Here is a 12,526-nt window from a genome sequence, read left to right as displayed (position 1 = left end):
GTCTAACTCGGATGCCCACAGCGTCAGTGCCGCTGCCTGTGCTAGTCACGCCGTGCCCTGGCAGTCCGTAAGAAGGAGGAAATAGATTGGTAGCTTTTAATGAAATGCGCTTCGACAGCTACTGAAACGTAGGCACCTTCATGCCTCAGTTTGCCAGGCATCCTGCCGTCTCATGCTACTGCTCTGACCTAGCTCTGTTTTTATGAGGGAAAGTGAAAAAACACATTGTAGGCACTTATAAATAAGCACGACCTCTCTGAATAAGACTGCAGTCCAAAGTTGTTAGCTGAGTTGTAACTGTGTGTTGAAACATGACCAGGGTTCATAGTTTCACACCCGTTTTGAAATGAGATAAGCAACATGCACCTAAATTTTTACAACAGCAGGGTGAAAGGGAATTGATTGGAGAGTTATAACTGCCAAAACCTTGCAGTATCTGCTCTTTCCTACACTCAGCTCATCCTGCTACTGAGTGGGCTCTGAGAGCAGCGGTTTCTTGTGCAGGAGCAGAGCAACTTTTTTTCTGCTTCGTAATTATTTGCAGGTTAATAATTAGTTCATTGGTTTGCCCTGTAAGCAAGACCACATGCTCCTGAGATGGATGTGGCAAGGCACTTACGTTACTGTCCACATGGACCCTTGCCACAGACCTCTCTGCGATCCCCTCCGCTGAGGAGGCTGGTTTCTGATGGTTCCAGCAATGCACATTTGCCCTGCTAGGAAGGACAGAAGGAGAGAGCACTTTGGCCAGGATGAGAATGAGATGTGCATGGTGATATCTCTGTGAGTTGGTGAAAAATCTGCAGGAGAATGTCCTCGGAATAAAAGATCTGCTTGTAAGACTGCTTAGCGATGTGATTTCAGTAGCTCTGCTGTATCGCTTACTCCCCAGTAAAAACAAAAATCAAGAGTTAGTATTTACTATTGTCATTAAACGTTGCTTTTCTTTCAGGTATTAGCAATGCAGAAGCCCGTCAACCAGGGAAAGCACCAAACTTCAGCGTGAACTGGACAGTAGGAGACACTGGTCTTGAAGTTATTAATGCTACAACTGGCAAAGATGAAATGGGTCGTGCATCTCGCCTTTGTAAGCATGCTTTTTACAGCCGCTGGATGCGTATTCATGCAAAGGTATATCTTCCAGAGTGCTAGATTTTCCACTTCTTCTTAACTCGTAATGAAATACCTGTGCGTGCTGCTTTCTGTATTCAGAAGCCACTTTCTGAGCCTGTTTTAAGCTGAGCCTGGCGTTAGCTACTACTCCATGTAGTAATGGAAAAGAACAATGCGTTTGTTTGACTTATTCTTTAATTTGATGGTGAAAGGTCCAAAACGCGTGCAAGGATCTAAAAATCTTTGGTTTATAGTTAAGTAAACAAAAGGTGCTATCTCCTTTGAGCTTGCCTTCTCGTTTTAATTTATTTGGAAGGATAATCCCAGTTTCACTGCAATCGAACCTACTGAGGTTTCGTTCAGTCCTCTCAGAATGAAAAGCTACAAGAAAGTGACTGTCAGTGGCTTTTCAGTGTCTAGATTTCTTCCACCAAAGGAAGCTGATAATCCAGAGAAAGCAAAAGACAGGCTAGCTGGGGTGAGACTAGTCCAAAAGCGCCTCTGCTGTGGCGCGGCGTGGCATGGTGCTGCGGAAGGGCCTGCTTTGCAAGAGGCAAACGTGGCAGTTGGGTGCGGTGAAGCTGGGTACAGAGCCGTGATGGCTGGAAGGAGCAGTACTGTACGCTTGTCTGCCTTTGCCTGAACATTTGGTTTAGTAGTTCATAGAATCATAGAATAGTTTGGGTTGGAAGGGACCTTTGAAGGTCATCTAGTCCAACCCCCCTGCAAGGAGCAGGGACATCTTCAACTGGATCAGGCTGCTCAGAGCCCCGTCCAACCTGACCTTGAATGTTTCCAGGGATGGGGCATCTACCACCTCTCTGGGCAACCTGTGCCAGGGTTTCACCACCCTCATCGTAAAAAATTTCTTCCTTATATCTAGTCTAAATCTACCCTCTTTTAGTTTAAAACCATTCCCCCTTGTTGTGTTGCAACAGGCCTGCTAAAAAGTTTGCCGCCATCTTTCTTATAAGCCTCCTTTAAGTACTGAAAGGCCGCAATAAGGTCTCCCCAGGTCTCTCTCTTCTCTTCTCCAGGCTGAATAACCACAACTCTCTCAGCCTTTCTTCATAGGAGAGGCGTTCCATCCCCCTGACCATTTTTGTGGCCCTCCTCTGGACCCACTCCAACAGGTCCATGTCTGTCTTGTACTGAGAGCTCCAGAGCTGGACGCAGCACTGCAGGTGGGGTCTCACCAAAGCAGAGTAGAGGGGCAGGGTCACCTCCCTCGACCTGCTGGCCACGCTTCTTGTGATGCAGCCCAGGATACGGTTGGCCTTCTGGGCTGCGAGTGCACATTGCCAGCTCATGTCCAGCTTTTCACCCACCAGTACCCCCAAGTCCTTCTCAGCAGGGCTGCTCTCAATCCCTTCATCCCCCAGCCTGTACTGATACTGGGGGTTGCCCCAACCCAGGTGCAGGACTTTACACTTGGCCTTGTTGAATCTCATGAGGTTCACATGGGCCCACTTCTCGAGCTTGTCCAGGTCCCTCTGGATGGCATCCTATCCCTCAGGTGTGTCGACCGCACCACTCAGCTTGGTGTCATCTGCAAACTTGCTGAGGGTGCACTCGATCCCACTGTCTCTGTCATTGATGAAGATATTAAACAGTAGTGGTCCCAATACGGACCCCTGCGGGACACCACTCGTCACCAACCTCCATCTGGACATTGAGCCATTGACCACTACCCTCTGGATGCATCTATCCAACCAATTCCTCACCCACCGGACAGTCCACCCATCAAATCCATATCTCTCCAGTTTAGAGAGAAGAATGTTGTGGGGGACCGTGTCAAAGGCCTTACAGAGGTCCAGATAGGTGACATTGGTAGCCCTTCCCGTGTCCACTGATGTAGTCACTCCATCTTAGAAAGCGACTAGAATCATAGAATCATTAAGGTTGGAAAAGACCTCTAAGATCATCGAGTCCAACCATCAACCCAACACTATTATGCCCACTACACCATGTCCCTAAGCGCCTCATCTACACGTCTTTTAAATACTTCCAGGGATGGTGACTCAACCACTTCCCTGGGCAGCCTGTTCCAAGGCTTGACCACTCTTTCAGTAAAGAAATTTCTCCTAATGTCCAATCTAAACCTCCCTTGGCGCAACTTGAGGCCATTTCCTCTTGTCCTATCGCTTGTGACTTGGGAGAAGAGACCAACACCCACCTCGCTACAACCTCCTTTCAGGTAGTTGTAGAGTACGATAAGGTCTCCCCTCAGCCTCCTCTTCTCCAGGCTAAACAACCCCAGTTCCCTCAGCCGCTGCTCATCAGACTTGTGCTCCAGGCCCTTCACCAGCTTTGTTGCCCTTCTCTGGACACGCTGCAGCAACTCAACGTCCTTCTGTAGTGAGGGGCCCAAAACTGAACACAGGATTCGAGGTGCGGCCTCACCAGTGCCGAGTACAGGGGCACGATCACCTCCCTACTCCTGCTGGCCACACTATTTCTGATACAGGCCAGGATGCCATTGGCCTTCTTGGCGACCTGGGCATGCTGCCGGCTCATGTTCAGCCGGCTGTCAACCAGCACCCCCAGGTCCTTTTCCTCTGGGCAGCTTTCCAGCCACTCTTCCCCAAGCCTGTAGCATTGTCTGGGGTTGTTGTGGCCGAAGTGCAGGACCCGGCACTTGGCCTTGTTGAACCTCATACAGTTGGCCTCGGCCCATCGATCCAGCCTGTCCAGGTCCCTCTGCAGAGCCTTCCTACCCTCCAGCAGATCAACACTAAGTTGGTCAGGCAGGGCTTGCCCTTGGTGAAGCCATGCTGGCTCTCTCAAATCACCTCCATGTGCCTTAGCATAGTTCATTACCTTGTTTTAATAATAGTTATTTTAATAACTCAGACACTCTCAAACTGTTTGGCTTAATAGTTTCTTGTCTCTCTTCTTTTCTTGTCTTTAATCCACACAGCTTTCCTCCAGCTTGCGCTCAAAGATCCTCAAGCCTAACCTGTACCACGAAACCAAGCAAGGAGCCACTGAGTATCAAACTGCCAAAGAGTGTTTGTTTAAAGCATTCCTGAAGGCAGGACTTGGAGCCTGGGTGGAGAAGCCCATAGAACAGGATCAGTTTTCTCTCACGGTCTAATTCACAGACTGCACATCACTTTGGAAAGGGGGTTGTTCTGGAAATTCCTGGTGTCCAGCATTGCTTTCTGGCATCTCCACAGCTGTCAAAACATCTTTTTACTGTTTGGAGTTGGGCTTTTTCCTTTGTTTTTTTGAAACTTCATAGTAACTGTTTCTGTTTTGCCTCAGTATTGAAACTCAATGATGATCTGACACATAATTGTATATTTTGTTATGGGAAAGTAATTTCTGGTGTATTTCTAGAAATACTTTTACTGTAGAAAACTTGCAGTAAGGCTGTCCTTACAGTATACAATGACTCATTTTTTCTGGGTTAAAATAATTTCTTTTTTTAATTCAATGTCATCAAGTGCATGAAGAAATGAAAGTTTCTCTAGGTTTTACACCACACTTTTAGGAAGTAGCGTAATTTTTTAAAAAGAAAATAGGTGACAAAGCTGATTCTACGCTTCTGTTAACTTGTTTTTGAACTGCAGATATTTCTAGCATATAGACCACAGAGCCAGAATGGAGTCTGGACAGCTAGTTTTGCCCCACTTCCTTGCTCTTTAAAACCAGCTGCTGAAAATTTCATGTCTTTGATGTATGTATTTATTAGTCTGTGACCCAGTTTTTAACATGCAGCTTTTTATTCTGTTTTTAAAAATACATTTACCTCCCATTTACACACATTGTGAAGTCTTCATTTTTTTTACCATTGTAAACTGGAAACAGCAAAATAATTATTTGTAAGTTAAGAAGTTTAGTCTATAACGTGCAGAAACCTGTTTAGAAGTAGGTGATTTGTATATCCCAGGAACTCATCAGAATACAGTCGTAACTGTAACGGTAATATGACAACTTAAAAAAATAATTGCTCATTTTAAGGGCACTAAGCCTGAATTGCCAAAAACAGTCACTTGCTGGGTATTGATTGCTCTCCTCTCGAAGAATGAAAAGTTCTTGTACGGACAAAAAGCTGTTAAAACTTCTTTCCTGTGAGTTATATCTGCTTTCACCCAAGTTGTTGTGTCTCTGAGATTTCATTGCCTTTTGGCTTTACATGTGTGATGGTCTTCATGAAGCTAATTAGGTAAGTTGCTCTCAAACATGATTTCATTTGCTTTGACGATTACTTAGAAAGGTGTTTTTCCTAAAGGTGTAGACACTTTGCTTTATGTAAAAATGTAAGATAGAAGGGAAATATTGTGAGATCAGTTTGATTAGCTAGTGTATAGAAGGCATTTTTAAAAACATTTTTTAGTACATGACATTTAGGAGCGATGAGACAATGATGTCCGGTGTCGCTTCTCTGCTCACATGGCATGTGTCCAAACACATCCCTTGGCTCATGCCCATCCAGGTATCATCTGTGCTTTCTGAAGAGCATCTCGGAGATCCTCCATGTTCCCTTTGCAAACGATGAAGGTGATGCTTTGTGACACGGGAGTTCGCCTGACAAAACCAAATCGGTGCACTATCGCTCCAGCTGTTGGTTCCTGTCTCTCCACTCCACCGCGCCTTGCCTGTGCCGCGTGGGACATGAGATCAGCGGGCTGGTCCGTGCTTTGAAGTCATGTCAAGTGTTACTTTTAGACCCACATTGGGTCAGAGATCCAGTTTAGAGTTGTGCCGGCGCATCTGTGAAGGCAGTGGAGTGGAGCGTGGGTCCCTTCAGCCAGCTTTACGGCCAAAGCCTGTGTATCGTGAAGCTGTAACTGGAGTTACCGTACCTCAGCCCCAGCGTCTCCAGGGGGGTTAGCGAATACTTGGGCTGTTGGAGACTTCGATGAAAAACCACTTCTGGCTAATCGTGAATGCCAAGGAGATGTGCTGCTTCGTTATTGCTCAAGTAGGAACCCGTTTTCAACTTGGGTTGAGAATGATCAAGCCTGAAAATCACTTGTGCATTAGTTGAAGCCTCTGGGTTAGTGTCTCGGAAGTAATGCATTGAGGTGCAAACAATGCATTTTTGGCAGTATTGTGGATAATAGTGAGCAATGCCGTGGGAAGGCGAGCAATTCTGTGCCCTAGTGATCCCCTCGGAAAAGACTGTGATGCTTCCAGAGGTTACTGCCTTTTCCAGACACCGGAGGAACAAATGTTGCAAGCTGAAATAGACAGGCTGTGTTAGTTCAGCTTCGTTGGCGACTTAAGCCATCCTGTCCGCTTCTCATTAAAACCAAGAGTGGTCCCATGGCCTTTGCCAGCCTGACGGCTTTTGCGGTTGTCATCTGACTGAGGCTTAGACTGACCTATTCTAAAACTGGAAGGAATTCAGTTGTATGTGGTCAGATTTTGCAAGCACTCGGGCATCTGCCTTTGAGATCAACCTTGTCTCGTTCACGTTGCAGAAATTCTGTTGTGGCTGTAGTTGAATACGTGCATACGTTTCTGCAGGATGGAGGGAAAGCTGGTCGCGCCGTGTGCGTTTTTTTGAGATCATTACTGCTATTAGATGAAATGCTCATTTTTAAGGGGCTCAGTCTATTGATAAATGAAGTCTGTTGATAATTTCCAGCAAATTATTTTTACCCATCTTTCTGAAGTGCTCATTCAAAAGTTGATGTCTCTCTGGATTTTTTTGATGACTAGGAAAGTATTAGATCAAACTATTTTTTTTATGAAGTCACAAATATGAGCAATATATTTAAGTATTATTATAGACATAGTTTTTTAAGCTGTTCAAATGAATGATTAAAATTAAACTGTAAAGGAAATATGTTCCATGCCAAAACCTTTTGACGAAGGAATGGTGTCAGGTTATTTATGAGGAATGAGTTCTGTTGTTTATAATTCTGGGATTTTAAAAAGTAAGACGTTTTCCAGGGTTGTATGCAATCCATATCTGTCTTCTGGGAGTCAATAAAATACTGCTTGGCTTCCTTCACTTGCTTGTTCCTTTTTGTGCAGTTAATACGTGGAAAGAAGTTGGGAGGCAGAGCTGTGATTGCTGATGCTCCCGTATTCCTCACAAATCACCGTCACCAAGCAAGAATGGATAGTGATGTATATAATTTCGAGCGACTGCAAAAAGATAAGACAAGTCAGCTTACAGCAGCTGCCGAATTTTGTGGCTGACCTTTCTGTTGGGAGCCGTGAGTCTCCCCGGTGGATTGGGAGGCTGAGCGGTCTTGTCTGAAAAGCCTGGGCTGGGTGGATGGGAGCTGGCCTGCACAGGGACTTGCAGTGCTGCTCTGGGAGCTGCCTCGTTTTTTTTAATTTTTTTTTTCTTATTTTTGATTGAATATGAGTGTTTGTCTCAGGATCTTCAAAGGACTTAAAGAGTAACAATTTTAATGTTGATGAATACTTGAAATCTAATTTAAGGTGTTTTTCTCCAGATGACAGTCTAGCTATAATAAAGTTTGTAGATTAGTAAAATAGATAATTTTAAATATAGATATTTGAAATGTATGTTCTGCAGGATCGTTTTAAGAAAATTTGGGCCTAAAGGTTAACACTTGAAATATCGGTTATGGCTGTACTCAGGACCTGGTAATAACTATAGATTATTTCTTACCACTTCTGTGTGAAGCATATCGTGCGTAGGAGCTTTTTAGCAACTGTTCTCCCCCAACGGCGTGGATGTCCACGTAGCTCTCATGGCCCCTGCTCACCCTTGTGTAGCTAGTGATGGTAATAGTGACTCTGCGTACTTAGGAATGTACAGCAAAGGGTTTCTGTACAGTAGGCAATTTTGATCTTCTCATATTAAAGAGATCTTTTCATGACTGGTTACTACATAGGAAACTCAGGAGTAGAAGATTTTTGTGTGCTATTACTCTGTATGTCCATTAAATCTAAAATAACTTGCAGCTGAACGTCTAAGGGTCTCGAAGCTGGTGTTGCATTTCATCAGTCCAGTTCTGCGATGTCTAAGAGTGCCGTCGACCCAAGGGAAAAAACCAAACTTAATCCTGCTCTCTCAGTGAAAACGTGCATGAAATAAAGCTGTTGGTTCAGAGAACTTGGTAGCACGAAGCAGAGCGTGCATCTCATGGAAGAGTAGTGCTGCCTTTTGAAACCAAAAAAGCTGTCTTTTTAAAAAAATAACCAACCAGGAATTGAGAATCAGTTCTAAGAATTGCTTGGTTGTGGTCACTGCATAATTGAGATTTATTTTTTTGAAATATCAATGGGTTTCTAAATAGCAAAGATTATTATTGCCATTCCTTAAATTAAGCTTTAATGCTTGGAAGGCTCACGCTTGCAGAGAAGCTGCACTTTGAATTCTTTGCATTTTTATCGTCATAAACTGTCCACTGTGAAAATTATCCCAAAGTTTACTGAAAAGGAAGAAGAGCTGCAATTCAGGTATACCATCAGAACAAAAATGTCTACTGTTACTTAAAATCTAAGTACCCACAGAAATAAAACGTATAAAATATAATTATTCTGTCTCAGAATTGCCGTGTGTTTTTTATTTTTGTTTTTTTCCTAATACCAAGTGATTTCAGTTAAGTTTAAAAGATTGCATCTTCGCTTGATGCACTCCTGTTTGGAGAGGAGTTGACGTTTATCCCAGGATTACCTCGAGCTAACAGAGGCACAGGTTTTGAAAGGGACAAGAAGTGGATTTTGGAAGGGACACCGGACTCGGTGCTGCGGGGCAGGGAGGGGGCTGGTGCAGGGGCAGGTCCCCGCTGCACCCTGGTGTGGTGGCCTGGGCTTGGTCCCTGTCCTGCTGGTGGCTCAGTGGAGACCGCTGTTGGCTCAGTCTGATGTGCTACAGCCGTTGCTGAGTCAGCATCTGACTGACGCAGGAGGAGGAGGAAAGAGAAATTGCTGCTTTGCCTAGTTCCTAAAGCAGAAATGATGGCATAGGATGGGATTTCTGCTCCCTCTTGCTCTCTGCTGGAGAGGCCCTTGGGCAGGAGATGAGGAGGATGGGCCAAATGGATTGTCTGCTTAGCAGCACCTTTCCCAGCCACCGCCTTTCCTGGAGAGGTCCCAGCACAGGAGGGCCCCAGCTGTGTGCAAATCTGAGGATTTTAGGGTGCATTGGGCTTGCTGCCATTCCTTTATGGAAACAACTGGTCCGAACTATTTGAAACAATTTTGGGTTGACCCCCGAGGAAGAAGGTTGCGTGGGTCACTGTGACAGGCAGGTTGGGTATTTACAGCCGCAGGATGTGTGGTGTTTCATCACGAGGCAGGTGTTTGTCCCTAAAACACACCCAGGTGGATAAAACTAAGGGCCCTAAGTACATCTGCTAGCATCAGGTGCCTACGCTGTTACGGTGCTTCTAATAAAAGTTCTTCTTTCGTTGTTTCTGTTGAGCTGGTTGTGGTAGGAACGATGCAAACCTATGGGGGCTGCAAAAAACGAGCTGTGGCTGAAATCCTGAACCTGTCAGAGCTGGTGGAGAGCAGATAGGACCCGAGTTTCTCCTTGGATCATGTCAACATACGGTGTTTTTCAGAACCTTTGCAGCCAAAGGTCTGTCCTGTTGCCTGTTAATAAATGCGCAGTTAATTGTGCCAACAGCATTTGCATGTGCAGGAATGGGTTTTATGGGTAGCTATGTTTTGTTTTCTTCAGTCATTCCAGAAAAGAGGAATTAAGAGCTGTGTTTGCTGTCAGTACCGAGGGCAGCCAGCCTCGGCAGGTGTAACGATTTAAGGAATTTCTGCTCTCTGGAGGGAAAGATCCCCAGTTGAGGTCACTGCAGTGTTTTTTACTTTTTTAATATCTTCATCGTTATCATACCAATATCATTTTTGTTGTAGTTCGGCTGAGACATCTTTAACAAATTTAAGATCAAATGTGTGTGTGAATGTATATTTTTATATATATATATATATATATTGCTGTATATTATTTGCATTAAGCAGTTATTCTTCCCCAATCTTCCTGTGTGATAGTGCAAATACATTAGCTTTACCTACCTGGTATAAGGATATTAAAGAACACTCTCAGATACTGTCCTCAACACTTGCTTTCCCCGTTCACAATCCCAACTTTGAAGACGAGACCTCGTTTTACCTCTGGTTTGTCGCTTTCCCTAAAGCACACTTGTTCCTATCCTGGTGTCACTGCTGAAGCACAACCCATCGGTCGATTATTCTAAGCAATGACTGTTTTGCATACTACCTTGCTTTGTTTAATTAATGTTTGTACAGAGATTTGAAAATATAAAGAGCTATATCATTGCTAAGTTTCATCATTGTTTTTGTATATTGGTATCACTAGTGGCAGCCAAAAAAATAAGTGAAATGTCACAAAATACTGTGTCCTTAAAACGGTGGTTTTGGTTACACCCTGAAGAGCTAGCGAGGAAGTAAGCTGAGGGTATATTTCTGAAGCTGTCAACTTAATCTCTGAAATCGCAGCTTTTGCAAAGAGAAAAGGAGGGAGGGAGGGATTGCACGCTTGGGAACGCACAGCACTGCGTCTCAGAGGAAGAGGGAGCGCCCGGGGTGTGCGGGATGCCTGCGGCTGGAAATGGGAAGCTCTGGAGGTGGGAGCTGCCCTCCCTGCCCGTGGGACACTGACCCGCTGCGGTGGGTGACGTGCGGTGTCACCACTGGCCAGAGCGCGGGAGAGGGGAGGGCGGGAAAATACATGACAGGTCTGCAGCTCCGGCGTAGACGCACGGCCTGCGGCTGGGTGCGGGGAGGGCTGTGTGACTGCTCCTGCTTTTGGAAAATGGTGTTTTGCAGTCGTTTACTCAAATACCAAGTGGATGTGTCCCTAACTTCTAGGAACCTGTAGGTGATCACCAGGGTTTTCATCCGAGTGTGCATCCTCCGTTGGGTTTGGATCCTGCATGTGATCGCAGCTTTGAGCCCCACTGCCGGGTGGGCTGCGTGAGCCCCGTGGGGTGCCAGCACTGCCACCACCTGGGTGAGAACCCAGCTCCCCAGCGCTGGGGACAGCAAAAGCTCAACTGCCTGGTGCTCACCCGTAGTCAGTGGCTGTCCCGGCAAAGTGGGAGGCCCTGGTCCTAAACATGCTACTCTTGCATCCTGCTCAAGGGACACCTCTGGGGCAGCATCCAGAAACCACTGGCAGAGCCCTGGGACGTTCCCCCAGCTGAAGTGCCCCGGTAGAGGAGTGAGGGGCTGGAAGTTCCTGGCATCTGCTCAGTTGACCAGCCACAGAAATGTCCTCTCAGATCAGGGGCTGCAGCGACAGCTGGGGCAGGGCAGGGACCCCCTGACCCCTCTGCATGCAGCCCGGCCTCCAGAGCAGATGCAGAGCTCACGGACCACCAAGATGGTGCTCTTCCCTGCGCACCTTTCCATACACGAACTAGTGTGAGTTTTGGTGACAAAGCTGACTACCATCTGGGCACTGTTCACCTGACCCTGCATGGAGGAAATTAATCCTAAAAAGGAGACGGATCCATGTCAGTTCAGCTCCACAACCTTGTGGAACAGATGTGGATGGTGGCCTTCAGGCTGGTATTTGTTCTCCTCATCACCTGGCTTATCAGCTCAATTCCTGGTTGGGAGCAGGAGCAAGATGGGAGATCCCTGCATGGGTGATGCACCCTTTTTGGAAGACCCCTTGTAAGCTCCCTTGTAAGACCTTCCTTATGAACAACAGTGAAAGCAAAGACCAGGCACGTCCAAAAGAAAACTCCATCAGTGTGAAAGTGCTTTCTGAGATGAAGGCTTGATGGGTACTGTCACCAACTGCATGCTATGGTCCCCAGCACAACCACAAACTGGACGATGCTGGATAGTGGGAACTGCTGGGAGAGGGAAGCAATGGGGCTGGCACGGCACGGCACAACCTACCCGCTCTGCTCCCGGCAGTTTGCTCCAAGGCATGGCTTGTTTCTGTTTCACCCAGAAAGGCAATAGCTTTGTGGATGAAGGACATGAGTTTTGAGCACCTGTGCTCATGGCAGTGGGCACAAGTGAGCTGGCTGGATCTGGCATCTGAGCTGCCGCGTAACAACAGGGCCACATCCCTCCAGCAGATGAGGCCAGTGAGCAGAGAGCGATTCCTCCTCCTAGCATCTGCTTCTGCCCCCTCCACCCTCCCTGCTCAGCCAGTGGCATCATGTCAAGAAGCGCCAGACCCAAGAGTAGCTCCTGGCTGACATGTTTCCCCGCAGCCTGGTGACACTGGACTTTGTCCAGCCAGGTGACATTGGCACCTGCTGGGACCATTTTGGCTCAGGGATCTATTGCACCAACTCAGCGGCAGGTACCTAGGGGATGGCAGCGATCTCTTCTGGAGGCGTTTCCTTGTGCAATGAGAGCAGGATGGTGGTGGCTGGAGGCAGGAAGGGCGGGTGGAGAAGCTGTTCCCCCTGAAGGTGAAGCTATGTTTACTCGGTTTCCTTGACTTGGAAATTGGTGCCTTGTGGCAAATTCC

The 12,526-nt window shown here is 46.5% G+C and overlaps 1 protein-coding gene across 8 annotated transcripts in view; it reads left to right on the top strand.

The window, feature by feature from the left end:
- Positions 1-4,877, top strand: part of ADARB1 (adenosine deaminase RNA specific B1) — an 85,033-nt gene extending 80,156 nt beyond the window's left edge. For 7 of the 8 annotated variants that reach the window (XM_075153841.1, XM_075153849.1, XM_075153846.1 and 4 more), the window contains 2 exons: positions 953-1,131; positions 4,034-4,877. In XM_075153841.1, the coding sequence (XP_075009942.1) occupies positions 953-1,131; positions 4,034-4,210 (356 nt within the window). In that variant the 3' untranslated portion in view covers positions 4,211-4,877. The remainder of the gene's footprint in view (positions 1-952; positions 1,132-4,033) is intronic. The other variant, XM_075153848.1, reaches the window with a different exon arrangement.
- Positions 4,878-12,526: the final 7,649 nt, after the last annotated feature.

The sequence above is a fragment of the Calonectris borealis genome, chromosome 6, assembly GCF_964195595.1.
Source record: "Calonectris borealis chromosome 6, bCalBor7.hap1.2, whole genome shotgun sequence".
NCBI lineage: Eukaryota > Metazoa > Chordata > Aves > Procellariiformes > Procellariidae > Calonectris > Calonectris borealis.
Note: the sequence above shows the minus strand (reverse complement) of the source record. Positions and strands in the feature narration are given on the sequence as shown.